General features: G+C 43.8%; 1 protein-coding gene and 1 long non-coding RNA gene across 3 annotated transcripts in view; both read left to right on the forward strand.

The window, feature by feature from the left end:
- Positions 1-2: 2 nt before the first annotated feature.
- LOC136553357 (uncharacterized) lies at positions 3-22,403 on the forward strand. Of its 2 annotated transcripts, XR_010783143.1 has the most exons (3): positions 3-113; positions 2,340-2,603; positions 22,312-22,403. It is a non-coding gene; the product is annotated as an uncharacterized lncRNA (long non-coding RNA). The 2 variants fall into 2 exon arrangements; XR_010783142.1 differs by lacking the exon at positions 22,312-22,403 and having other exon boundaries at positions 2,340-6,397.
- A 1,295-nt stretch (positions 22,404-23,698) lies between these two features.
- Positions 23,699-27,064, forward strand: part of FGF9 (fibroblast growth factor 9) — a 30,082-nt gene continuing 26,716 nt past the window's right edge. Inside the window, exon 1 of the mRNA XM_066544823.1 lies at positions 23,699-25,091. Coding sequence (XP_066400920.1) covers positions 24,815-25,091 — 277 coding nt within the window. The 5' untranslated portion in view covers positions 23,699-24,814. The remainder of the gene's footprint in view (positions 25,092-27,064) is intronic.

The raw sequence follows: 27,064 nt of genomic DNA on the forward strand, positions 1-27,064 counted from the left end.
GGCCGCGGGGCGGGGGCAGCTGTAGCCCGGTCCCGGCGGGATCGCGCCGGCCCCGCTCCGCCGGTGGGAGCGGCGCCACCCGCACAACTGGAGGGGACAGAGCTGGCAGAGAGGTAACCCGAAAGGAGGGTGTAGCCAGGCGGGCGTTGACTCTTCTCCCAGGCAACAAACGACAGCACGAGAGGACATAGTCTCAAACTGCGCCAGAGAAGGTTTAGGTTGGGCATTAGGAGGAATTTCTTCACAGCAAGGGTGGTTAGGCGTTGGAATGGGCTGCCCAGGGACCTGTTGGTGTTTAAGGAAAGACTAGACGTGGCACTCAGTGCCATGGGCTGGTTGACATGGCAGTGTTGGGCCACAGGTTGGATTCGATGATCCCAGAAGCCTTTTCCAACCTAACTGGTGCCCTGTTTCTGTAACGCAGGTGGAGTGCGCCCGGTGCCTCCGTCCCGGGCCGCGGAGCCCCCAGGTGAGGGCAGGCGGCAGGGCCCCTTCCAGGCGGGTTCCCGGTGGGGAGGGAGGGAAGGCGGGCAGGGCAGGGACCAGGTGTTGGGTTGTGTCAGGGGAGGGGGCAGGAAAGGCCTGGCCTGTGCGGTAGGGAGTGAAAAGTGGCGACGCTCGCAGCGGTCCTGCGGGCCCAGGGGTGCCCCGGCCACCCCCGTGTGTCTGTCACAGAGCTCAGCTTCGCCTCGTTCCCTGGTGTGACTCTTCTCCCAGAGAAGATTCCCACTGCTGAGAGCATGAGGAGGAATGGGTCACGGGCGGGGTTGGGGGTACTGCGGGAATCCCGGGGTTCTGAGCAAGGCGGGTGAGGTGAGCTTCCACAATCAGGGCTGACCTGGCGCTGATGATTTCCGAGGCATTGATGGCCCATATGGATGTGTTGCTCAGTGTGTGATCCAGATCAGAAACAACAAAAGCATGAGCAAGTTTGCAATATCCTTCTCAAGGGCAGAGTAGAGTTTCTCATGAAATACAGATGACAGAAGATGAGTTTACAGAAATTGTCATGGCAGAGGTGTTAGCTGAGAAGCATTACAGAATGACTTGGTTGGCAGTAACACTTGTGCCAAAAGACTGCTACTCACCATGAATGCTTCAGACTGCTTTTTTTTTCTCACTGCCATAGTTTTAACAAAGCTTTCTAGGTCTTGGTTGGTTACATTCAAACATTAGTTGATCACATTCAAAAATTGGGCCACTGAGAATTAATGATAAGGTCATATGAAGTAAAACAGAGAGTAAGTTAAATGTCATTTGTATGTTGGCAGTACCGATATCTTTGTTATGAGAGTAGTTCACCTAGTGACTCCATATGAATGGAGGAAGACTGCTGAGAGAACAGCTGCATGTAATTTGCTATTACTTTGGTCTTTGGTTGAAGGCCTTCAGAAGGTACTCAGTCTGTTTTAGCAAACTGTATCTTCCACCTCTTTCTGATATGACAGCCAATGCTGTGTTGTCAACATTACAAATGTTCTGGTATGGGCTCTGAAACATGGAAATGCTTTTTTGCCCTCTATCCACTGACAAAGGAGGGTCATCCATCACTGCCATCAAAGTAGTCTCCTTCTCTGACCTGAATTCAGAGTCATTAATTCAGTTTCACAGAGCATCATTTCAGTCATTTAACAAATGGCATTTCAGAATTTATCCAGTTTTCTTTTAGCATGTATTGTTTACTGAGTGTCATTCTGTGAAGTGTTTGAGATGTCTTCAAGAATCTCAGGACTCAAGTCCTTAGCACGATACAAATGCTTCAAAAACACCTTCTCTGGGGAACACAAATGACTGCTCATTGCAAAATCACCCAGGAGTGCAACATCCAGGATGAATGGTTTCCATCTCTACATGCTAATGTACATTGCAAAAGCTTTTTCCTATTCCCAGAGACCTAGAAAATAACTCATATGGGAAAAGCCTTTTTAATCCCAATATAAAACATAGGAGCAAAATCTGTCAATTGTTAAACATACTGGAAAATCCCACTTCTTCTGCAAAACTTGTAGGAAATGCCTATTGCCTATTTCTGTTTCCCTCTAGACAGACAAAATATTTTCCATCCCAATCTTACAGTTTGACACATAGTATTTTTACAAACACCTTAAAAGGACTTTACTTTCTGTGTAAGCCAATAGCAAGCACTCCATGAGTGCTGGCAACATCTTAGAAACATCTTGTAAAGGATGGCTGAGAGATTGGATTTTTGAATGCCAGATCCCTTGATGTTGAATACACAACCACAGCACAGGCAAGGAGGTATAATTCATTGTTCTGACAGGCATTTTCAGTTTTCCTTTAAGTAAAAAGAAATAAGTAGGTCATTTGTCTTTCCTCAGATGACATTTCTTCCTGCCTGGAACAGATGCAGCTGCAGTGTGAATGGAGAGCTATCCTCATATGGCTGAGAGCACGCAATGCTGATGGGCGAGCTCAGTGTCCTCAGCCACCCCTTGTCTCCTGCAGTAAATTCACTTCGTGGGCCCAGGCTCCCGGAATATGAAGCTGCCACTCGTGCTGCTCACAGCTGTGCTGCTGTCACTGTGCTGCTACAGTTGTGAGTGCTGTGAGAACACACGCCTTAAACAGCTAGAAAACTCCTGGTGAGTCAGACAGAGTCCTGTTGCACTCCATGCAGTATCACTGCAGGGTGGTTTATGACAGAAAGCAAAGATCTCTGTGGTCTGATGCTGACAGTCTGGTAAATATAATAAAGGTTTCACCAGACAAAATGAGTAATGTGGTGACAAATGTCATCAGCTACTGTATGCTGCAGCACTAAAGTGTTACCTCCCTTTGCTGTCCTGCTCAGTTTGCTCTTCCATGCTCTTATAAGCAGAAATCATTACATTTAGCAAGATGTCATACTTGCTTTTTTATAAAATGCTTTCTGTGTGGTGACATCACACTTTGTACTAGAGGTGTTTGCATTGCTGAAAATTTGAAAAAGCAAATGAAAATACTAATAAAATGTTTTCTGAAATGTTTAAAATGCAATTTTTCTTTAAGGTTCAATGTCCCACTGAATAGTTATGTAACAATGCTTAAATGCAGTCTTTTCTTAGTCTTTCATTAGGCACAATGAATATAATGTAAAGTCACATCAAAAGACAAAAAACATACCACCATGAAACAGAACCCTTGTGAGTCCTGTCATTCTTAGGAAATCATGTTTGGCAGAAACTTACTCCTTTTAAGTTTTGTTACAAAGTTGAAAAAAAAAAAAGCCAAGTAAACAACATCTCCTCCTGCCTGAAGGTCCACTTCCATATATCAGTGTCTTTTAAGAGTGTTAGGCCAAGTTCCAAGAGGGATTCACTCTCTACTAGAACTCCGATCCCCTCAAGAGCATTAGGCTTAGTGCCAGCATTCATTTACTCTTGGAACAGCTTAAATTAACTCCTGTTACATTCTGTCTAAACCCTTTCTTACAGAATAAGAGTTGAGAGCTGGATTCAGTCGGTTAGTCTGAAGGCCACCCATCATGCTTGTCTGTCTTCCTGGACTTAAAATGCTGCTAAACTGGATTGGGGGAGGCAGTGATCAGCTGTTTCTAAGTTGAGGGAGGAAGCTGGCAAGCCATCTTTTGTATACATGTCCCCATTTCACAAGAAATAGCGTGGGGGTTGGTCTGACTTATTTAACATAAGTACATATGACAGTAAGCTCCAACCAAATGTGAAATTTTAGTAGGCTGTACAGTGTGCTAACATTATTTTGATACTTTCCTGGCAGAGCTGAACAGACAAGCTAATCAAAGGACAACAAATATCACTGCTTGGTTTTATAAGTCAAGAACTGGATTGTAAGATTATATTTTGCCCAATGTCAGACAGAAGATTGAAATGGAAGGTCTCACAAAGCCAGACCTTCTTTAACCCAGTCAAACTTATATGGTCTCTGAAGAATATCACTTCTGTTTTACTTTAGCAAACATGAGAACAGTCTGTTTGCCTATGAGTACAAGGCAAACACTCTGAAGCAGGTAAGGATGTAAGCACAGGGAAGACAAGTTTTCAGAAAAGTGATAACACAAAATGTTGTTAGCACACTTAGAAAAGTACAGGGTGATTGACAGAACTCAACAGTCATTAAAGTTGGCCAGGTGATACCTTGGTCTCTATCCAGAGGCTCAAAAGTCCTGTACCCAGGTCTTCATGGTGAAGGCTAGAAGTTGAGTTCAGGGATTTCCAAAGCTGCCTTGTAAGACTGTTATTCATAGAATAGTTAGAACCTTTCACAGTCATCTAGTCCACCTCCCTCCAATGAGCAGAAACATCTTCAGCTAGGTCAGGTTGCTCAGAGCCCTGTGCAGCCTTGACCATTTTCATAATTTCTATCTATCCCTCCTCCACAAGAAAAAAAGAAAACAAACAACAGATAGAGGAGAGATTACTTTCAAGGAATCTGAATTACCTTCCTCCAATGAAGAATCTTTTAAGCTGTTAGTTTACAAAAAGTCCAGTTATTTTGTATGCTTTGGAGATGATGGAAATGGAACTAATTACTAGACAGTCAACATTCATCCACTAGTAGGTCTGAAAATAAATATGAGCATTTTGTAGCTAGATAACACTATTCAGCTCATAAATAAGAGTTCACAGCAATCTTTGCAGTTAGGAGCTACACTATAAATATAGCTTATCTCCAAATATTTTCAACTTGCTAAAGTTACTTGAAAGCTTATCATGATAGAGTCCATTTAAAAGGAAAAGAATTAAAATTTATCTAAGATATGTGTCCCCAAATACCTCTCATAGCATTCATTTATACTGACCTTTCTAACACACTGTCTTCCCACACTCTTTGTATGTAGTTAGCTGAAAAACTTTGCTGGTGTATGTAACACAAGTTCCCTCAAGCTTCAGAATTACTTTTTTTAAGTGAAGTTGAAAATCAGAGAAAAAAAGTTGAAAGCAAAATACTTACTTAAAAAATTAATTTGAGAATGGAAGATAACAGTAATGGAATTGGAAAGATTTTAAAATGCAGTTTCTAAGTTGGCAGTGACCTTTTTGTGACAAATATTTGATTTATTAAAGAAATGGTACACAGACTGTTTAAACACTAATGTGAATACAAAAGGCAGATCAAAACTGATTCTCTTTTGTGAAGGAATATTCATTTTTTAAATTTGGAAAGTTTATTTGCTATTACTTTCCAAGTTAGGTTATAGGTCTCAGTTCTGTGACAAGTTTCATATATAATACCTAATTTTAAGCATTTTGAAAAATTCTGTGGTCTGAAGCAAGGCTACTTTGACTGCATAAAATTAACTGTATACATAGATCTTTGAAGAGTGGAGACTTTCTTGCTATTAGATGAGAACTGTAGTTCAACTGCTGTTTTATCTTTTAATGATAAGATCCCATTGCAGTTTTGCAACAATAATAGAGGTCCCTTGAAAACATTTTAAGTAATGGAATTACATGATGTGTTTTAGGGCTTGTATTTTCCTCATGTTTTCACCTGAATAAGTTATCCTTCATTTTTCTTCCCTTTCAAACATTCTTCTGCAGTGCTGCTAGCACTGATTAAAAAGAGAGACCTATGTCTAAGTAAGATCCTGTCATTTTGACCCTTAACCTGTACTTTTGTATACATACAAATATATGCACATTTATATATATATTTTGCCTATAATATATTAATCATAGGATTTCCTGAAATCTTATTACCAGTGCTTCTTATGTAAATATAGAATTGTGTTGCTGGGTCCTTGGTGTATTTCAGGGGGTGTTTCTTCTCTTTTCTTTCATTCTCTGAAATCAGTGTGAGCATTGCAATCAATTTTAATTATACCAGTATTTCACCCTGAATTTTATAGGAAGAGTTGGCAGTAATAACTATAGTTAAGATTGCCTAAGACTTTCTGCTGTATAGATTCTGTACTTAAAAAGAGAGAGGGATAGAAATTGTGCATAAGAGTACAATAAAACATGTCAAGATTAGCAAAGTTAATTTTATCTGTGTTACCTGAAAAACCAGAAGGATTTATTAGGGACTCTGACTTTATATTTTTAAATGCAATGTGACTGAGACTGATATAATTTAAAATAACTATTATTATGTAGTTCAAAAAATACTATAAAGATGGCAAGGCATTACTTCACAGTATTACCAAAGAAACAATTATAGAATTATCAGTATTGTAACCTGTAAAATATTTTTAAAATATGTGTTTTCTGGAAATGTTGAAGTAGAAGCAGCATCGTATATTTATTTCTCGTTTCTTTTCCCAGACCTCAGTCTAGAGCAACTATTAATAACATGTTGCACTACTACTGTGATTTATTAAAGTTACCTTAATACTACTGAAGATGGTGAAGTATATATAATTATTTCTGTGAAAAAGAAAGAAATAATAAAACTCTAAATTACTGTTTTCTGTAATGTATTCCATTATTTCAAACAGTGTTTACTTCTTTTGCTCACAATACTATTTAGGAGCTGTGATTGCACCTATTTTTGTATAAGCACCTATTTTTATATGAGCAGGGGGAAGGCATGATTATTTTCCGTGTATGTGTTTAGTTGTTTAATATTACCTAACCTAATAGAATGAGTGTGTGGTAGACACACAGCTTCACTATAGAAGATTCTGCAATCCTTTCTGAAAAATTTGGAAGTCCTAATATGAAGTTCATTGTAGTCAGCAGAATCTTTTTCCATAGGTGTCTGCATTTGGCACTTGCAGAACTGAAAAACAGCTTTACTATTTGTGTGAATATTGTGGGCAGTCTTGATATATTTGCTGGTGAGGGATCCTCAGTCTGTAGCTGCACCAAAGCTGCTGTTAGATCCACTCACAAAAGCACAGTAATAATGGCACTAATAAAAATCCCCAACAAAGCTATGGATAAAGTTGACAGTCCCCATTTGGCAGTAGTCAGGCAGGAGCTGTTTTGCTGAGTACAGCCAGAGAGGATTTCCAAGCCATTACATAACCTTTTTCTAGAGAAGTGAAAGGTCTTGAGGGAACTTGAAGGAGTTGATATTCTGGAATATCTGAATTGCATGTGTCCAGGAAGGCATAAGCTATGCCAAGAGCAAAAAGTTGAGATACACGGACTGTCCCGTGTTCACAAGGCTTAGGGAATCTCCTGCTCACATGGCTTATGGGTCTCATGTTCCTGCTGCTTAGGTGTAGACTCTCTGTGGCTGGTCTATAATGGAGAGATTTAGTTGAAGTAGTCCAGAGGATCCACAGCAAATCAGCCATAACCTAATTTCTGAGGAACAGAAGAGACTGGTGGGACTAAAGCATACACTAGAATTTTTTGTAAAAGGGCAGAGGTGTGTTAGATGTGGGTAAGTTTCATCCCACTAAAAAGAAATGTCTACATATAGGTGTCTGTATCTGAATTTATCACCTTATGCTCTTGTTCATGAGGTAAGTATTCACCTTTGGCATGAGTTGTCTCATCCCAAGATAATTGTTGAAGTGGCTCAGTTGAATCTCAAGCAAAGAAATACCTGTATCAGTCTCTCTGACTGTAAGGGGAACAGAGATTATTTTTGTGCAGCTGTAAATGTCTACACTTTAAACTGCTTTTCTTTACTGTGTCTAGTTGCTGCAGAGATTTTTGGAAAGGAACTCTTGCAGATCTGGATATCAAACTTGCTGGGCACATATGCTGTCAGAGTTGGCAACAAATGAGATAGTCAGACAGAGTTTGATTATGGGGTGCCACCCTGATGACAGATGAAAGCCAGGATGTGTTACTTCAAGATGTAACTGAGGGAAGAATGTTGCATGGGAGAAGTTGTGATATCCTCATTCCCTCCCTGTGTACTAACTTGTTTCTAGGCTTATGAACATCTGTATTTGGGAGCGCTGGAATTTATGTCTTTTTTGTGTCTTGACTTACGTGAAAAAAATATATATCCTCTGTCAGTTCAAATATTACTGCTATCATTTGCTGCAGAGAGAGTTGGAGAGAGCTCACAAAGGTAGATTATCCAGTGTTCCAGAGGATGCCTGCCTACCTCCCTGTGTAGTTGAAGGCATTTAGGAGTGCTCAGCATACCATGCTAGATTGCCCCTGAGTTGAGGTGGGAGGGGTTCTGTTAGAAGGGAGGCAGTGACTGATGACAGCAAGTTAGTTATTGTTCTTCACAGCAGCAAGAGAAAGTGCCATTTTCACTCAGAGGACCTTAGGTCAGTCAGGAGCCTCCCACTCCATAAGCCGTGAGAAGCTCCAGGAAGCTGACACCTGTGAAGCACTGAGGATCAGAAGAGTCTGTGGGTAACCTGCTGGAAACCAGGAACTATCTGTGGTGTGACCTTACCCCAAATCTACCCCAGAAAGTGGTCTGTCAGTGCTGGTAACATCTCAGCACCCAGAGAGCCCACTGCTCTTGTCAGACCTGGATGGATGAAGTGGAAGGCAAGTTTGAGGAATAAGTATTGCATTATCATATTGAATAAATAGTAGGCAGCCGTTTTTGTTGCAGATTAAGTAGGATCTAAATTACTTAACACCCATGGAATCTCTTTTTTCTTCTTCTTTTAGTGTACTCTCCTCCTCAATCTTTTTTTATATAATCTCTGTTTTATTATATGTAATACTGGTAAATTCAGCAGCTAGGTTTACTTGCTGATTGCCAGAAACTCAGCTGCCAGTGGTAGCTGGGATGGTACCAGAATCCCGGCAGGGAGAGCAACAGGGAACTCATCTGCTCTGAAAGGTCAGGGTACCTTATCAAGACCTAGGTATTACAGCATCCATGTAGGGTCACTAGAGGTTGATTACCTTCTTTTTTTGTACCATGGAACACATTAGGCTGGAATAACTTGTCTAAAATCTTAAAACAAGGCAGTGCCAGAGCTGGAAATAATCCCCAGAGGCAGGTGCTATTTGTAACATATTTTCTGCAAATATTACTTTATTTGGACAGGTTTTGGTCCAAATTTTGCAAATTTCAAAAAATAAAAATTTCTGCATTACCAAACTTTTGGCATCCACATTGATTTTAAATCCAAGGATGTCTGTCAGTCTGATGCTACTACTCATCACTTTCTTACATCCACTTTACATGTAGTTTTTAAATTTTCCTAGCTATAACTGTACTGATTCTAAATTGTTGTAACTTACATTCTGAAGAAATAGGACAGACTATGGCCCAATAAAAGCAAGTAACAAGAAGACGTAAGAAAAAATGTCTAAAGCATTGTGGGAACCACTACCATTAACTTTATGCCTTATTTAGTGCCCTTCATTCTAATTCCTTTGTATATAATGATGTAAGTTTAAAATCCCTTATATTCCTAAGACTGAGACAATCTGTAAGATTTTAAGATGCTGGAAGAAACTAGCAAAACTATTCCAGACTTCAGTCCAGAACTTATTTTTTTGTACTTCTGCTTACACTTGATGGCCTAAAACTTAATCTGCCTTATTCATCATCTTCATCCCCTACCCTTAGAAATAGCTTAGCTAGAACAAATAGTTAATGTTCTACAGAAATGGGTTTAGACATTAAAGTCATCTATTCTGGCTTTTCCTGTGCATCCTGGAGTTACAGTACTGATATTGTACAAAACACAACTCTGTTGTCACAGAGGTAATAAATAATACTGTGTGTTAGGCTTATGGGTACAAAGTGAGGGTTTATGCTGTCCTCTAGCAAATCAGAGAATGCTAAAATGTTTACTCACAAAAGATGTCTTGTCTTGTTTCTCCATACCTGAACTTACATCAGCAGTTATGAAAGTAAAAATTACTGCTGTGGTTTTACACAAAAAGAGAAATTCTGCAAGAGCAAATTTAATGGAATTTTGACCATTTTGTAGTCCTTAGAATCTGCCACATTTTCCTCACCACTCAAGTGATTTTAAATTATAAGTAGTTTTGCAATGCTGTTAGCATTATTTTCTCAGCTCACCCAAAGTTTTTGCAAGACTTATTATCTATGATGAATCACATCTTTTATTCATATTGTTATAAATGCATTAAAGCTGACAGGTGTAATTTGCTGCTTTTTCTCCTTTAGATTCAGCATGGTTTCCAAAAATAAGTTAATTTAATAACTAGGGAATCTAAGTTATAATCAAATTTATTATATTTACCAGACTTGAATTTCAGATGGAATAACATAAAAAATGTGCTCATAGAGGAAAGAACAGAATTGCCAGTGGCCATTGAATTAGCAGCCTGAAAAATACCTTAAAATGTTGTGATCCAGGGTGTTACGATGATGAGAGGAGGAAGAGGAGTTCTGTTTATCTGTAGCTTTTACATGTTGCAAACTGGAATGAAGGTTAGAACCCCAGGCTGTTTTCATTTTAGATTTTCCAGTGACTTAGTGTGCCTTTATAACATAGCTCTGCAGCTCTGCCTACAAATCTCTAAATTTCTGTTAGAAAGGACGTGCTGTTCGTGTGCTTGTATAAGCACTTGCCACTGTACATGGCATGCTAGATGTAATCCCATGAATTCTGCATCCACCACATTTCTGCTGAATTCTGGATGAGATTTGTGCTTGGAAGGCTTCTGGATCAAGGTTTCATGTCAGGAAGTGCTGAGTAAAAGCCTGTTCAAAACCAGTCCAACAGAAACACAAAAAATTAGGTCTTTTCTTGTAGCTCGTGTTAGTCTCCTCTGAGTCTTGGTCCCCCGGTCATCTTAACCAAGTCTGTGGCACAGATTGTGTTTTATTTATTGATATATGTTAAGACAGCCTCTTATTTTGGGGCTCTATTAGTTGCTTTGTATTGTGGAGATTTCTAATTCCCTAAGGTGCTGCCTTTTGTTTTTGTGTACACAATTTAAACTGAAGCAGAGTTTTAGTTTTTCCCAAGGACTTCTACAGACTTTTAGATATTTAAGATCTGAAATTATGTTTCTTTATGGTTTGTCATCTGTTAAAGACTGCTGGCTGTACTAAAACCGGAAAAAAAGTTAAGGATAAAAAAGAAGTGTTCCAGAGAACCAATATATTGTACCTCTCCTGGAGGTACATTGCCACTTAGAAATCACTAGGAATAATGGTCATACAAATAAAAAGAAAGACAATTTAAAAATGACTGAAATTTTGCTTAATATTGAAAAACTTAATTAAGGAAGAGCTTGAGGTTTCAGCATTTCTAGCGACCACTTTGTGCAAAGGGGATTTTCTCTGTGTGGATGTGGTACACCATTGGCAGAGCACAGTGAGTCAGCTGTTCATCTGGCTCTGCTGTAGTTCTAACCCTCCACAGCTGAGAATGCTCATGTCATGAGTGGGAGGAGGAGAATATTAGCCCCTGGCTAATTCAGAAGATGTCTGTGCTATGCTGCAGAGCCCTTGGTGCTGAACGTAGTTTTGACCAAGAGGTTATGGCACAGGGGCCATAGCTGATACGAAGATACAAGTTCTTGCTCTAGAATTCCATATTCTTTTGGTCTCTGTTTTACAGACATAGTTCTTTGAGGAGTCTCATAGTTTGAAGATGACAAATTTAGTAAAAAAAGTTGAGGAGGATCTTATTGTTACAGGAGAAGAACTAAATGAACTTTTAGTAGAAAGGTAGGAACATGATGAAATGTCATAATACCCACTGTAAAGTCTCTGGGTATTATTCTTAAGAGCAGAATGCTAGAATTTTGTGCTAAATGCTCAGTGATTCAGAGCTTTAGGACACAGTACATGAGTAAGTATTTCATGCCTTAGTCATCAAACAGCCACATTAAAGCATGACTAAGAAGAAAGGCAAGGCGGCAGTGAAATGTGGAGATGATGAGATAGCTCCATACTGAGAGCAGAACTGGAGATGAGATCAAAGATGATTGAATTGAATTGATTGCACCTTGCTCAAAAAGTAAAGAAGTAGGGAAGAGTAGGAACCTTTCAATAATTAGAAGCAATCAGAGGGAGAAAACAAACCCCAGAAGACAAGACGTAAAAACAGCTCACATGACACTGTAATCTCATAGCTTATGCTGTCAGCAAAAAGGGATTGGATGAGTTTCTGCAAACTCAACAGTACTTGCCATGCAGAGGCAGTCAGTACTATTGAAATGCTGAAACTGATGGGAACCAGCTAGGCTGTCGTGACTGGGAACAGACGTCCTCCAAAGAGCATGAGACAGCATTCTGCAGCGTGAGAAATCCTTGCCTGTCAGTCTAAACTGCTGGTTTGTTTGGAGGACTGGGACCTGCATCTTTCATGAGATAGGAATTTTGCCTTTTTCTTCATTAGTGTCTGTAGATACCCGGTCTGGTTCTCAGTGAAGATGGAACAATCTTTTTTTTTGTAAATGCAGCCCTATGGATATTAATTTTCAGCAGTTGTTTGTATTCTAAATATCAACATTAGGACGAGCAAGGGTGCCGGTGTTTGTGAATATATTCAAGAAAGAGTAGAATGTTGGGAGCTTTTCCTCTCCAGCTCAATGTGAATTAATGTTTTGTAACGTTCTGGGCATAACTCACCTCGAGTTGAGCTGTTTATATTCCCCCTTGGAGAAACTGCTTAAGTTCATGCAGTTCTATACCATCAAGCAGTTGAAATTTGAGCTACTTGTGTGAATCTTGCCTCAGGAGGTTTGAGGTTGCTGCTGAATATTTTTGGCCTGTGGACAGAGGTAGGATTTGCATTAGCAGTGTCTCAAAAGGGGCTGAAGTCTTGAGGGTCGAAGCAGCCACAGTTGGCCCTAAGTCCCTGAACATATAATAGCTATGAGCTGTATGCCTGTGCTGCCCACCTAAAAAATGTAGGGGAGGAGTCAGACCGCTCTGTGTTTAATGGGAAAAGGAATAAAGACTGTGATCTCCATTCTTAAATGCTGTTTAAAGATGTAAAAATTATCTAATTTTATCTTCTACTCAGGAATAGTTTATCTAAGGACTACTCTTGAAAGGAATTGCTGGGAAGGCCAGTTACAGGCAGAATTTAGTATTGAGCTTTGTCTCATGGTGTATATTGCATGCTGTCATGTTGCCTGCACCAGCTTTTCTTAATTTGCTTAAGAATCATGTGAATGAAAAGGTACCATGAATTAAAAAGTACTATGCTTATTGGCCTTCTTGGCAGCTCATGTCTGTTCTCCCTAATGTGGTAGGAGTTCCCAATGTGGTAGTATTTCCCAAATACTCTAGAGCAAAGATCATAGCTGTATATCCATGAAACAGGAAATCTTTAGTGATGCCTGTGTATCCTATGAAATAGGAAACCTGTAGTGATTAGTCTGGGTTGACATAATTTTCAGAAGGGCTGAGGAGGTATGAAATGGTATAGAGTAAATTTTCATATGAAAAAGGTGCCACATATTAATGGAAGAGTGATCTCACTACAAAAAGATGAGGCCAGGAATTTTAAACAGTGGGAGCTTATCCTCAGGCATTGAAATCCTTATCCTTACTTAAGACATAAGTAATTAAATAGTTAAAGACATTGAGGAGTCACAACAACCTCATGCAGCCCTATAGACTTGGGGCAGAGTGCCTGGGAAGCTGCCTGGTGGAAAAGGACCCGGGGGTGCTGGTCAACAGCAGCTGAACACGATCCAGAGTGTGCCCAGGTGGCCAAGAAGGCCGATGGCATCCTGGCCTGGATCAGCCAGGTGTGGCCAGCAGGAGCAGGGCAGTGACCGTCCCCCTGTAGCCAGCACTGCTGAGGCCACAGCTCCAATGCTGTGCTCAGTTCTGGGCCCCTCAGTGCAAGAGAGACATTGAGGGGCTGGAGCGTGTCCAGGGAAGGGCAACGGAGCTGGGGAAGGCTCTGGAGCACAAGTGCTGTGAGGAGCAGCTGAGGGAGCTGGGGGTGTTCAGCCTGGAGAAAAGGAGGCTCAGGGGCAACCTTATCCCCCTCTACAACTGCCTGAAAGGAGGCTGTAGCCAGGTGGGGGTCGGTCTCTCCTCCCAGGTAACAAGTGATAGGGTAAAAGAGAATGGCCTCAAGTTGTTCCAGAGTAGGTTTAGACTGGATATTAGAAAAAAATTCTTCTTGGAAAGAGTTATCAATTATTGGAACAGGCTGCCCCAGGAAGTTGTGGAGTCACCATCCCTGGAGGTGTTTAAAAGTCATTGTATATGTGGCTCTTAGGGACATGGGTTAATGGCAGCAGACAGTGCTGGGTTAATGGTTGGATTCAATGATCTTAGGGTTCTTTTCCAATCTAAACAATTTTATGATTCAATGAAGAGATCTTAATGAACCTAATTTTCTCCAAGTATTTCCTGCAGTTCATTTACTGAGCACTCATGTAAGGCATCTTCAGAGGTTTTGAATGTAATTAGCCAAAAAGAGACACCAGTGAACAGTTCTGAGAATCTTAGCCTTTCAGTCTTAATTTGGGCTCTAATTTTTGAATTTTTGCTCTTATAATTTAAAGCATAATTTAAAGTTATTTCAGTAATAGAAGTTTTTTGATTCTCTGTTCTGAGAGAGACCCCACTTGTAAAACATCCTTATTAAAAGGCTGACTTTTTTCAAAGCATGTTACCCGTATAGTTCTTTTTTGAGTGTGACATTTGCGTGTGTTATGAACGAGTGTTTGAGATCACTTAAAAATTGCTTAAAAGGCTTACATATTTGCTTTTACCTTTCAGAAATGTTAAGGAATGAGCTTCATTCTCACTGTTCAGGGACAACTCTAATGCCTCAACTTTTGAGTAGCATTGAAGTTAAGTTTCAAAGTGAATTTGAAGTGCTTCATAGACTCTGCACTATATAGACTTTGCTTAAACCCAAGGAAAATGGAAAATATAATAATAATAATAATAATAATAATAATAATAATAAACCCCCAACATTTTCTCTTGTCTGAATACTGTGCAAAGATGCTTTAAATGACTAGACAAAAAATGATGAAAGCAGCATATGACCTAAATTATAAATAAAATATGAGGACTACTGGACCAAAATCTGCATGCAGGAAAAATATAGTGACAATCAAATCTACAGAGAGGACTATTCAAGAACGTTTACTAAGTCCTCACACTTTTACAGTTGAGAGTCACGTATTTTGAGCACCTGGACTGCAAACAGTCTTTCCAGAAATTCACTGCGTGACTCTGCAAAAGTTTAAGCAGTTCTTGGATCTTTGACTCATCTCCCTGATCTTGGTGTACCTGGATTTTGCTTTCATCTGTCCTTCTATGATGACTTCCACAGCTTCCTAATTATGTAAGCTGTGACTGAGAATGGCCCACAAATTCTGAGTGTTTGCAGTGATGAACTAGAAAAGGATTTTTTACCTGAGGGAATAAAATACTCAAATTTGCTTGTTTTGCATTTGTATAAATTGTTAACACTCCAGCAATAGAGTGGTGCCATGGTAGCTTACCTAAGGTGGGAGTTTGCTCCTTATCTTTTTGAAGAGAGGGGTTTGCAGTGTCATCCCCATCACTCCACTGGAAGACACAACCAGAGAACATCTAGTCTAGAGAAGGGAGCAAGCTTATAAGCTTATATCAGAGCTCTCCTTAGCAGCCCTCAGCAGGGTAGCAGAACTAGGTTCCCGCATGCAGAGCTGGAACACTCAGATGATGGCAAGAACACAAGGTATGAATTTTCAAAAAAAGTTCAAGCAAATTCCTTCTGCTTGTTCATATCAAGATTTATAGAAATAGCATAACATGAGGCTTGGCAAGATAATTTTCCTTCAGTTTTGCCATGTGTTTCTTCACAAGCCTGTGCCCCGTTAAAAAAAGCAGGATACTTAATACTAGATGTTTGCCTGAAGTCTCAACATTTGCATACTTAGTTCTGTTGGCTGCAGTGCTACTGCAGTAACAGCAAGGTAGTCACAGCCAATTTGTTCGTATTTGCAGAAGTGAGTTCTCAATGCTTAGTTGTGCGATAAAGTCAGTGCCTGAGAATCTCTGACAGTAATTGCCATTCTCCTCCTCAAACCTAGAGCAATATTTAAAGCAGAGGAACCTCCTGAACAGTTTATTTCCCCATTCCCTGTCAGTGATTTCACTGCAATGCCTAGAAAAAGCAAAGTAGTTCAGGCGGCACCTATTTCTGGCATGAAATCCTAGTTGTGGATTCCCAGTGCTGATGTGTTTTTCAGATCCTGTGATGAATTTCTAAGCTCTCTTGGAATAACAGCTTCTGGGAGGGGACTAAAATTCCTATGGTGGATTTCAGGTTTGCAAACTTTGATGAAATCTAAACAACAGGGTAGGAAAGCTGTTTTTTGTCAAGAGCAGCCATGAAAGCAGAGAAGCAAATTCTTGTTAGTAGAGAGCTTTTCATCTCCTTGGAAATTTTTTCTGAGAAAAGTAGGGTAGGATGTGGAAATCAGTATGAATTTTGAGGAGTGGGGGCAAAGGAATGAAGACTTTTTTCTGTTCTGCTCCTGCGCAGGGAGGAGATATTCCAGCTATGGATAAAGATACAGCCTGGTACTCAGAAGTGTTTTGGTGACCCTCATGAAAGCATGCCTTGACATCCAGAGAGAGGCAAGGAGAGTCACATTGAGGGCTCAAGAACCTCTGTTGGTTTCTTTATCCTTCTCTGGTAAGCCTGAATTCACTTATTTTAAACCTAGAAGGTACAGCTATTACCATTAACTCCCTATGTAACAGCAAACGTGGGTTGTAGCTGTTCATGGCAAAGATGTGGAGTAGAAAAACTCCTTATCTGAAATACCTTAGATACAGATCACAGACATTTCCAATTCTTCACCAGCAAATAGGACACTATATAAAATATTTTTGGTAGCTCACAACAGCATATGAAAAGATTTGCCAATGGCACTTTGTACAGTGTGGTCCCTTCTCTTCCCCCTTCACCTTTTGCCCAGTTTTTTTATAAACTTAGGCTGGGCAAACAGAAATGGCTTAAACAGAAGATGGCAGTCCTCTGTGGGGAATGGCTTAGGAATCTTGCAGCTCGGCTCCCCACAGCTACTGACTTCTCCAGAGCTTCTCCCCCTTTCCTCCCTGTACAAGAGGGAAGGGTCTCCAGTCTTGCTTTCAAAGCAGTAAGTTCAGGAGAAATAAACAAGATTCTAGTCAGAGATACTTTTGTCTTGGCCAACCAAAAGGAAAGCATTAGTATAATATCCAGGATAGTTATTTAAAGCAAATTGTTATATTCTGTTCCTTCACATTACTGAATCAGAGTGCAGTTACATACTGTTGAGTTATTGGTGAAATAGCAACAGAATGATTCAGAAAATCACCAGGCAAAACCATGCAAAATATGTTAGTTATCAACAAAGTAATTGGATAGCATTTAAGCAAATGAAACGGACACAGGCATGCAAAGGATTATAATAACTGTAGCAGAGAGTGGAGGTTTCCAAGTGATGCATTCCAAGTGACCCAACTATATTTACTAACAGCAGAGGACTTTCTCATTACTGCCCTACCTCAAGGAGTCATGAGAGGGGATGGTGACCCCAGAGGTATCAGTGATTCTCCAAAAATGGGAAATTATAAGTGAGAGTAGGAAAGCTTTAGAGAGGAAGAAAACAAATTCTGTTAGATGGCTAACAAGGTATATTTCATGAAAATGATAACTTTTAAGCCTATTGTGGTTCAGTGGTTACAACAGTCAGAGTAAAAATGCAATATATAATACTGAAAATAATTTTTAAATTGAGGAGGGAGAAAAAGTATAAAATTTATCTGCAAAATGGGAAAAGTGATAAAGTCAAGCTGAAGTCTACAGGAAGAAAGTCAGTCACTGCCAGTTTTTTAAAAGATGTTAGTTTTCTAAAACATTTGTAAAGCAAGCATTCCTACTGATAATATGTGAACTTCTGTTAGATGGAGATAGTATGCTTAAAATAATGTAGGAAAGGACTAGTTTTTATTGATTTGGAACCAGGAAGGAAGAAGATGATGGAGATGGCGATACTGAAATATTTTCTAAACCATTAGCAGAAAAGGAGAATTCTTAGTAAACACAGGCTACGCAACTTAAAGAACTGAAATTTTGGTGTGTCAGAACACCCCACATGAGCGCAGATGTCCTCCCTTTCCCAAACACGGCCTCCAGCATCACTTCCACCCCACTCAGCTGTGGGCTGATGCAGAGCTGCCTCCAGGTCTCTGCGTGCCCAGCACTCCCTTGTCCGCAGTGACTGCTCCCTTCTTCAGCAGCAGCGGGCACACGATACTTGCCCAGCAGCTGGGGTGCACGGCCCCGTGCTCCACTTTGGCTCCCCCTCCGTAGCTGTGGTCAGCCAAACCGGCTGAAGGAATCGCAAAGACGAATGGTGTCTCTGACTGCCCATTACGGTCTTGCTAGTCGGCTCTTCGTGCTGCTGGCTGGGGCCGTGGCGCCGGGTCGCTCTCCCCGCAGTTGGCTGACCGGCGGTGGCATCCTGGACAAGGCGCTCTGCTCGGAGCGCTGCTCCCGCCGCGCTGCCCAGCCCGGCTGCCCGGCTCCCGCAGCACAGCCCGGCCCCAGGGCACGGCCCCGGCCCCGGCGGGGCTGTCCCGGGCGGGAGCCGGGCTCCGGCAGAGCGGGCCGCGGGCTCTGGCCTGGCACGGCAGCGCTGGCCGGGGGCACGGCGGGGCCGCCCCGCTGGCTTTGCCCGCTAGAGGGCAAGAGAGCCCCGCAGAAGCGCGGCTGCCCCTGCCCGCAGCCCCCGGCCCGCCGCGCCCGGCCCCCCTGCCCCGGCGGGGTCAGCGGCGCGGCCCCGTGGGGAGCAGCCCCGGGCGGCCGCTGCAGGCCTGGGCTCGGGGCCGTTCGGCACGAAATGTCCTGGATGCCGCGGAGGGAGAGGTAATCCCTTCCGTCGGGAAAGCTCTCAGGGCCTTTGGCCGTTCCAGAAAGCGGGCAGAGAGCCATCCTGGAGCTGGCACGGACCTAATCCGTCGGGGGACGGCACACCGGGCTGCTGCCGCGCCTGCCGCAGCGCACATGGAGCCGTAAGTGGGGCACGCACCAGCTCCTGCCGTGCTGGGCAGGTGCCGAGAGGCGCCTTGTCCCTGCCCGGCAAGGGGGCGAGGACCTGGCCACTGTCTGCAGCTCCAGTCTAGCACTGGTAAGTAGCACCCAGCTGATGGTCAAGCTATGTGCCTTGGTTGGTGTACAAAGGCCGCCTCATCTTTCAGGCAGTGAACTATCTACAGGAGAAGAATATCAGCCAAAGGAAGAGCCTCCGGAATGCCCTGCAGCCTGCTAGCAAACCCTACTGAGACTGCTGCTGCAACTGAGCACCGACAGTATGGGAGCATGAAGACCGCAGAAACCTCTGATGAGGCACTTGTTTGGGCAGGGAAGCTGCACCAAGCAAAGCACTGGCCATGGTAAAGAAGTTCTCGCAATGAGCAGTTCTGCGAGCCTTGCCACACAAATTGCTTGCCATGTGGAGGCTTCTGCGGTCACCGCACACATGGCAACCCTGATTTCCTCCCTTTTTCTCCTTTCAATCAGTGGCACTTTGGGTCTTGAGCTGGAGGGATTTGCAACACAGTAGACAATCAATTCATTACTAAAATAAGCAGATACAAGCTATGTACAAATTAACACACCACAGAAATTGCAAACATATTTGGCAGTTTCATACTTATATCACCCTGTCTACCTTCAAGTATCACCAACAGGGACGTGCATTCAAAAAGACTGTGTTTGACACTTGTGTCGATGCACTTGACTTTATCCTAATAACTCCTTCCCTAAGATGATCACAAAGATCATATTCTGCCAGTATTTGTTTATGTGATTCACTGATTCCTGTACACTGCAAAATACTATAACACCATGAAAAGTCCATGTCAGATATCCCACTGTTGCTGTGTATCACATGGTGACACCGACACTGGTGTTTTCTTGGAATTTTCCATCTAAACTTCATGTTTTACACTACTCTAGTGTGAAATTTTGATGAACTGGCCTTTTCCTGCTTAATTCTGGAATTTTTATAGGAATCTTTTTGGTCATAAATACTGCTATTTTTTCTACAGTCTCTAAAGTGAGAAAGCAAATACATTCCTCCAGTTTAAATTTTCTGGATTTGTAGACATTTCTTTTATTAATCCAGTTAACCTGAATCATATGGCTTTTTGTTTTGTTTTGTTTTCACAAATGTTTTCTTTATTTCCAGTCAACCTAATGTTTGATAATCATGACTTTCAGTCATTTTTCATTGCTGAGATCACATGAGTTTTCTTTAGAGTGTTAATTTCTGTGGCTGTATTAATAGTTTAGTGCCCTCACCAGCCATTCTGGGGAAATGCTCAATCACATGTATGAGGCAGCAGGTGGGATCCATGCAGTCCTAGCTAGACCTCTGTCATGTAGAAGTCTATATCTAATATAGGCTCCCTCCATACACGAGGAAGAATTAAGCATCTTTAACGCATGAGTCATGTCATCCTAAAGTAGATGCCTAGAATAGGTCAGATGATTTGTGCCCTAAAATTGCTCCTATTTCTCTGTGTTAAAGAACAAGTCATTTATAGCTTGATGTTTCAGTTCTAGCAGCCTCAATGAGATGAGATTAATTGTCTTATATCCAGGTTTGTATCATGCTTTGAAATACCCTAAAAATTCTTATTTGTCAAGAAAGCTGAAAATAGCATTACTTTTTTATATTATTCTCAATTTATATATATAAAAAAGCTTTTAAAAGTTTTCTGCCTCAAGACATTTTTTAAAAATGGCAAATGCCACGTGTTTCATGGGAAAGTCATAACACCTCTCTTTTTAATAACTGAGTCTTTCAGTTCTCTGTCTGCAAGGATGGAAAATAAATGAGTTAGATACATTAAAGGTCCAGAATAAGAACCTGCTCTTGGTGAAATTATACAATACAGGAGGAGTTTAAAAAAAAACAACCCAAGAAAAAACTGTTTTGGCAGGCTGAATTATTTTTATATGACACTCAAAAATGATATGTGAAATGATCTTTTTAAACTAAACTAGGTGGCAGAGTGCAGGTAAAATAGTTTTCTTTTAAAAGCGCCATACTATCTAAAACCTGACAGAGGTGTTGCATTAGTGTGGTACATGTGAGAAGAATGTGTGCCAGGAACTCCTCAAGAAATGCAGGATCCTTCTGACCAGTTCTGCTCTCAGGAGTTAAAATCCTGCATAAAGCTGATGAGTAAGCTCTTGATGACTCACAGTGGCAGATGCAGTCTTTAATTCCAGGAGGGTATAAGGGAAGTGGGTGTGAATCTCGAGTAGAGGGGAGCTAGGGATGTTCCTGCCTCAGTGTCTTGGGGATAAAATTGTAGGTTTTTAATACAGCCCCAACTATCAGCAATGCCAAACTTCTGTAAGGGGTAAGTTTGACATTACACATCACACATAGATTTTATGTGAAGCAAGGTTGGAATACCACCTACTCACAGATGGGTATAATTTTGGGGATGTCCTGCATAATTCATGTGTGGCTTTGATACTTATGAGTAATTCAGACATCAAAGCCTCAACTTAGATAACACTTCTATAACACTAAACTTCCTATAGCAAATAACCTGTAGGCTTTCATTTAAGTCCCTTAACAAAAAAAAAAAAAAAAAAAAAAAAAAGAAAAAAAAAAAGAAGGCAACTATTCCAATACTTTCTTCTTTACCTTAAGATATTTTTCTTAAGGTAAGCTGGTGTGAAGTACAACATAGAAAATACTGAATCCTGAAGTAAAGAAAAAAATCCATATAATACTCTTCACTGGGACTAGAAATGTAAATTTAAAGCACTAGAAAGGAGATGGGAACCTCTTTCCTGAGAGCACACCAGATACCAGGCCCTTATGGTCACTCGGCAATATTCCCCTCTGCTTTGCCTGTGGCACAAACCTTCACTTTTCTGCAGTGCTATTTTTTAACAAGCAATTTTATGTTCTCTTCCAGGTTAGCCATTATGCATGGAAAAATCTCCCCATTAATAACTGTAAATCTCCTTTATTGTTCTCCTTCAAATCTCCTTAAAACTCCCTTCTGACACCAAACACTTGTCACCGGCTGGGCCTGTTGCTTTTTATTCTCAAGGCTCTTTTTCCCTTATCCTTCCCCCATGGGTTTGTACTATACACCTGTTGTCTTTCATCATGGGTTAAGATCATAAGCTCTTTGGGCATAGACCATCTCTCTTATTACATGTGTCTACAGTATCCGACACAATGGAGCTGTGAGCCCTGAATGGGGCCTCTGGGTACTGCCATGATCCACTTGATAAAGAATGATGATTTTTGACATGGTGAGTTCTGCAGTTTTTCCCAAGTCATTCTGCAGTTGTTCACGCTGATATAACAAGTGTGTGAGAGCAGTGTCCTTAAATCCTAAGAAAAAAAAAATGCCTTGGAACTATTTGCTAGAGAGCAAGGACTTTTCTGCTTTGGTGTTGGGGTTTTTTTTCTGTTCCTGCGTATTGAAATGCATGGGCTGACACGCAGCAACTCTTTCTTTTTGTAGGTTTGTACAGAACTAGAGTGATGTGACCCTGCTCTGAAGCTTCTGCATCCTGTCCTTCAAATTGCAATAAAGACTGTTAGAGTCAAATAAAAGGGGGGGTGGCTCCTGCACTGGCGTGAGTCAGTTCCCTGAAGGTCCGTGTGGATTCAGGACACAGCTTTTCCCTGCTGCAGTTTCCCCGCTAGACACAGAAACTAGTCTCTCTCCCTCCTCTTGTGTTTAGTCACATTGGCAAGCGGAGGGATGCAGGAAAGCTGCACCAGTCAGAGCTGGACTGCTGGCTTTTGTGGTGGGGAAGGCAAGGAGAGTCACCCCCTCGACCGCATGCCCATCAAGCAGGAGGACATGCAGAGTCGATTATTTTTAATTAACCCCCTTGCAAAATTCTTCTTCTCTAGAGTTCTCTTTCAAGGCTCCACCAATGACCTTCCTGGACCCCTCTACCTCAGCGGTGCACATCATCATTCACACCATGCAATCTCTTCCCCCAGCCCCCAAGATATTATATTTCTCCTCCTTTTCTCCCTGCTTCTCTCTCTCCCCTCACCATTCCCAAATGAGCCTGTCTTTAGGTTTTGTCCTCAATTCAAGGGTTTGCCAGAATGTCTTCTCCCTCGTGCAAGGCTCCGCATCGTGCCCAGTCCTTGAGCTCTGCTCAAGAATGCTTTTGCAAATGCAGGAGACCTTCTAGCCCTTTGCTGATTCACACAGCTCTTTTCAAAGGGCAAAACCACAATAACACCAATTCTGGGCATCGTAAGAAGGAACAGAAACCCTCTCTCCACTTGCTGAGTCTCTCCCGACAGTTTTAAATAACTTCATTTTGGGGGGCGGGGGAGAGGTTGGGGGCAAAGAGAACACATATTTCGCACTGCACCCCTATCTCCCCCCATACCACCTCCTACTCGCTTTTCCCTTCTCTCCACCGCGCTCTTACAAACTGGGGCCGAGCTAGGAACCACGGGTGGCCCGCGGGGCGTCCCGGGCGGCGGCGGGGCCCCGGCGCTCCCCGCACCGCCAGCGGCATCCCCGAAACTGCCTCCGGCAGCGCAGGGGCAGAGCGGGAGGGCTGCGGACTGCCGGGGCGGGGGGCCAGAGCGGAGAAGGCAAAAACTGCGGCGTGGGCAATACCGACCCGCACCACCCGCCCCAGCTCCCCAACTTCCCGCGCCCCGCCGGTTCGCCCGCCGGAGCTGAGTTTGAGCCCCGCTTGGGGCAGCGGCAGCCCGGTTACCTGCGGCAGAGCGGGCCGGGGCCGGGCTGCAGAGCGGTGCGGGGCGGGCTCGCCTCCGCCTCCCCTGCGGCGGGGCCGGGCCCCGGGCCGAGCTCGGGCTGGGCGGGCAGGGCGCTGCCCGCCCCACTCCCCCCGCCAATGTCAGCGGGGACTTGGGCTATGCGGGCATCTCCCGAGGAGCCCGCTTCCCGCAGCGGGCGGGCGCGGTATATTTAGCATCGCGTCGCTTTATTCCTCCCCCAAAGTTTCGCCCACTTATTTATTTATTTGCCGGCGAGCGCCGCGCTGCCGCAGAGCAGCAAGAGCCGCTCCGCGCCGTGCCGAGCGCTGGAAGCGGCTCGGTATTGCAGCAGGTAGGGCTGAGCGCTAGGACCTCGGAGAATCCTTCCAGCAGCAATCAGGACTACCTTAAACCCAGCCCAATGCCTCTTCCTGCGCCACTCTGCGTGCTGGATGGAGATCCACAGTCAAGAGCTGCAGCTCAGTGCTGGAGTACAACATTTCACAGGGAGCCCTGCAGAAGCAACACCTGTTTCGAGCCAGCCAAGAAAGACACAAGCACTTGTATGTTGCTGCTTTGCTTGTGGATCGTCAATAATCCTAAACCAGTGGACATCTGCTGAGCCTCCTGAGAATTCTGGATAATAGATTTGGACGTCAAAAGTTTTTTTTTCCTTTTTCTTTTTTCCATTTTTTTTTTTGGATTTATCTCAGCCAACAACGTGAGATTTCCCCCCTCCCCCTTTGCAGGATTCATGCTGATGTATGCAGTCTGTTATAGAGTAAAAACAGCGCATGCCTTTCTGGAGTCAGAATCCATAAATCCTGACGTAGCCTGTGCATCTTAAAAAAAAAAAAATCCCTATAACGCCTAGGTATTTAAGTTGCTATGGTCATTCTTATCTTAAACCAAATGGAGAAACTACGGATTTTTTTCTTTATTACAGTTGGATGGGCTGAAGACCGTATTGCTTGCTAAGAGCTGGGGATATATGCATTTATATAGATATACACATCTATATGTTTATAAATATGTCAGTGTGTGAGTATAAAGTGGTGGTTTCTTAGACTAACTGGTTTGACCTTGAACCTGTACCAGTCAAAACAGAATATTACTTTTATTTATGCATTTAATGGATTGAAGAAAGAACATTTTCTCTGTAACTGCGCTAGGGAGGGGAGAGGAGTGGAATATACCTAATCTTATATCTCCTGGGTTTGGCACCATCATTATTGTTTATTCTCATTCTCTAAAAGCAGAATCTTCTGATGGCTCCCTTAGGTGAAGTTGGGAACTATTTCGGTGTGCAGGATGCAGTACCCTTTGGGAATGTGCCCGTTTTGCCGGTGGATAGTCCGGTTTTGTTAAGTGACCACCTGGGTCAGTCTGAGGCAGGTGGGCTACCCAGGGGGCCTGCGGTCACGGACTTGGACCATTTAAAGGGGATCCTCAGGCGGAGGCAGCTATACTGCAGGACTGGATTTCATTTAGAAATCTTCCCCAATGGTACTATCCAGGGAACCAGGCAAGACCACAGCAGATTTGGTAGGTATTTTCCTTAACCCTTTAGTGGTCATGTGATGAAATAATGGGGCAGAACTGCGGGCGGGGGGACGGTGGGGGGTGCGAGGCGGGCGGGAAGGGGGGTTTGTGTTGATGGCTGATCCGCCGAGGGGAAAAATGAATGTGTCCGGGGGTGCAGATGTACACGAGCGGCACCGCCGCGGCGGAGCAGGAGCCCTCGCCGGGTGCTCGGTAGCGATGTTTGTGTAGCCCCAAGTTCTGCTTAAGAGCAGACGCGTACTGAGAGGCGGTGGTGGCGGTGGTGGAATTTTTGCTCGGGACGTTTCTGCTGAATGATTTGATTTCGCGAGTTTAAAGGGTTTTTAATCATTAACCACCACAATTTAAAATTCACCGAGTTTCCTGGAGGGAGTGGCTCTCGTCCTATACGCAAATTGACGAGGGCTTTTCTTTCGTTTTCTCTGCCGATTACCTGCCCTAGTAACTGCCCGAATTGCACACCCTGTCTGGTTCGCTGCTCGGCGAGGATTTAGCGGCAGCGCACCCGCAGCCGACCCGCAGCCAGGCTCTCCGCCCGCCCGAGCCCGCACCCGCAGCCGTGCGGCAGTGCCGGTGACAGGCGCCCCGGGAAAGAGGGAGCGCAGGTGGGGTCCGGAGCCAGCCGGGAATCCTGCGCCAAAACCTGCTTTTCTCGAGCTGTGTGGCGTGTCACAGCGAATTTGAAAAGAGCATTCCCTGGGTTTCCCTTCCAGGGGACACTATTTGTGACTCAGCAGCGAGGGCTGGAGGGCTGCTGGCCCCGGCCGCTCCGGAGAGCCTGTGCACGCACACACGCACACACGCACATGCACACGCGAGTCCAGTGGACCTGGAGCTTTCCGGCTGCCAGGGAGTCTGTTCAAGGCCCGGCAGATTGAATGTATGAAAGTGACCAAAACAGCCTGGCTGAGCTGATACTTTGGGGTTTTTTTAAAGGAGGGGTGCGGAAAATATGCCAGGTTAGCTCGCCACGCTCCCAGCTGTTGGAAGGAGTTAACTTGTGAGTGAACCGACCTGACAACACTTAAATTCGGTCATAAAAACAAAGTCCTGTGTTGACTTTTTTTCTCTCTTTGTATTTTAATGCCAGATGTTGAACGATATCTAAGCTGCATTTTATTGCCTTGTGAAGCTATTTAGATAATGCCGGTGTTGTAGGAGATGATCTCCAAAGGGCTCATAAGGGAAGCGGAGAGGGAGGGACGGGGGAGGAGAGGACTGAGGCTCCCGCATGGTCGCAGGTTCATCCTCCATCCCCCTCCATCCGCTGCTCCCTGACACTCTCACGCTGCTTACAGGCTCTTCCTCCCTCCCACGCCGCCCGCCCGCGGTCTCCGGGGCTGGGTGCGGGGTGGGGGGCAGCGTCGCGGCTCTCCCGGGGGCGCAACATCCACGCTTCCTGGCGAGAAAAAGTGCGGAAAGTGTTTAAGGCAGACGCGTAGTGAGGGGAATGGGGCGGGGGTGGGTGGGGGTGTGTTGCAGCTAGGCGTTTTCCTTGGCACGGGCAGGCGCCGCGCGTGGCTGCCGAGCCGCCGCCGCAGGTTCCCCTTGCCCGCTGCGGTGCGGGCCCAGGGCGGCGGGCGCGGGGCCGGCGGCGAGGCGCGGAGCGGGGCCGCAGCAGGTGTAGGGCGCTGCGCGCACCGGCAGCCGCGGCGGCGGGGGGCCGGCCGCCCGCGGGGCCCCGCCGCCCCCGGAGGAGGGCCGCCAGCTGTTCCCTTCGCAGGGCGGCGGTGACCACATTATTCGTGGCGTCTATTTTTAAAAATGGCTTTCCAGCCGCAGTTGTAGGAAGCTGACAATTCCGAGGGGCAGTTCTTCCACCCCTTGCAGAGCCTTGGCTTTAAATAGATTTTTTTTTTTTTGTCCTTGTCGTTTTGATCTCCCTCTTCCCCCCACCGGGACGCGTCTCGGTGGTAACTCTTTTCCCCATGCAGCGCGCCGGTGATGCCCCTGCT

This window comes from Molothrus aeneus, chromosome 2 (genome assembly GCF_037042795.1).
Source record: "Molothrus aeneus isolate 106 chromosome 2, BPBGC_Maene_1.0, whole genome shotgun sequence".
Taxonomy (NCBI): Eukaryota; Metazoa; Chordata; class Aves; order Passeriformes; family Icteridae; genus Molothrus; species Molothrus aeneus.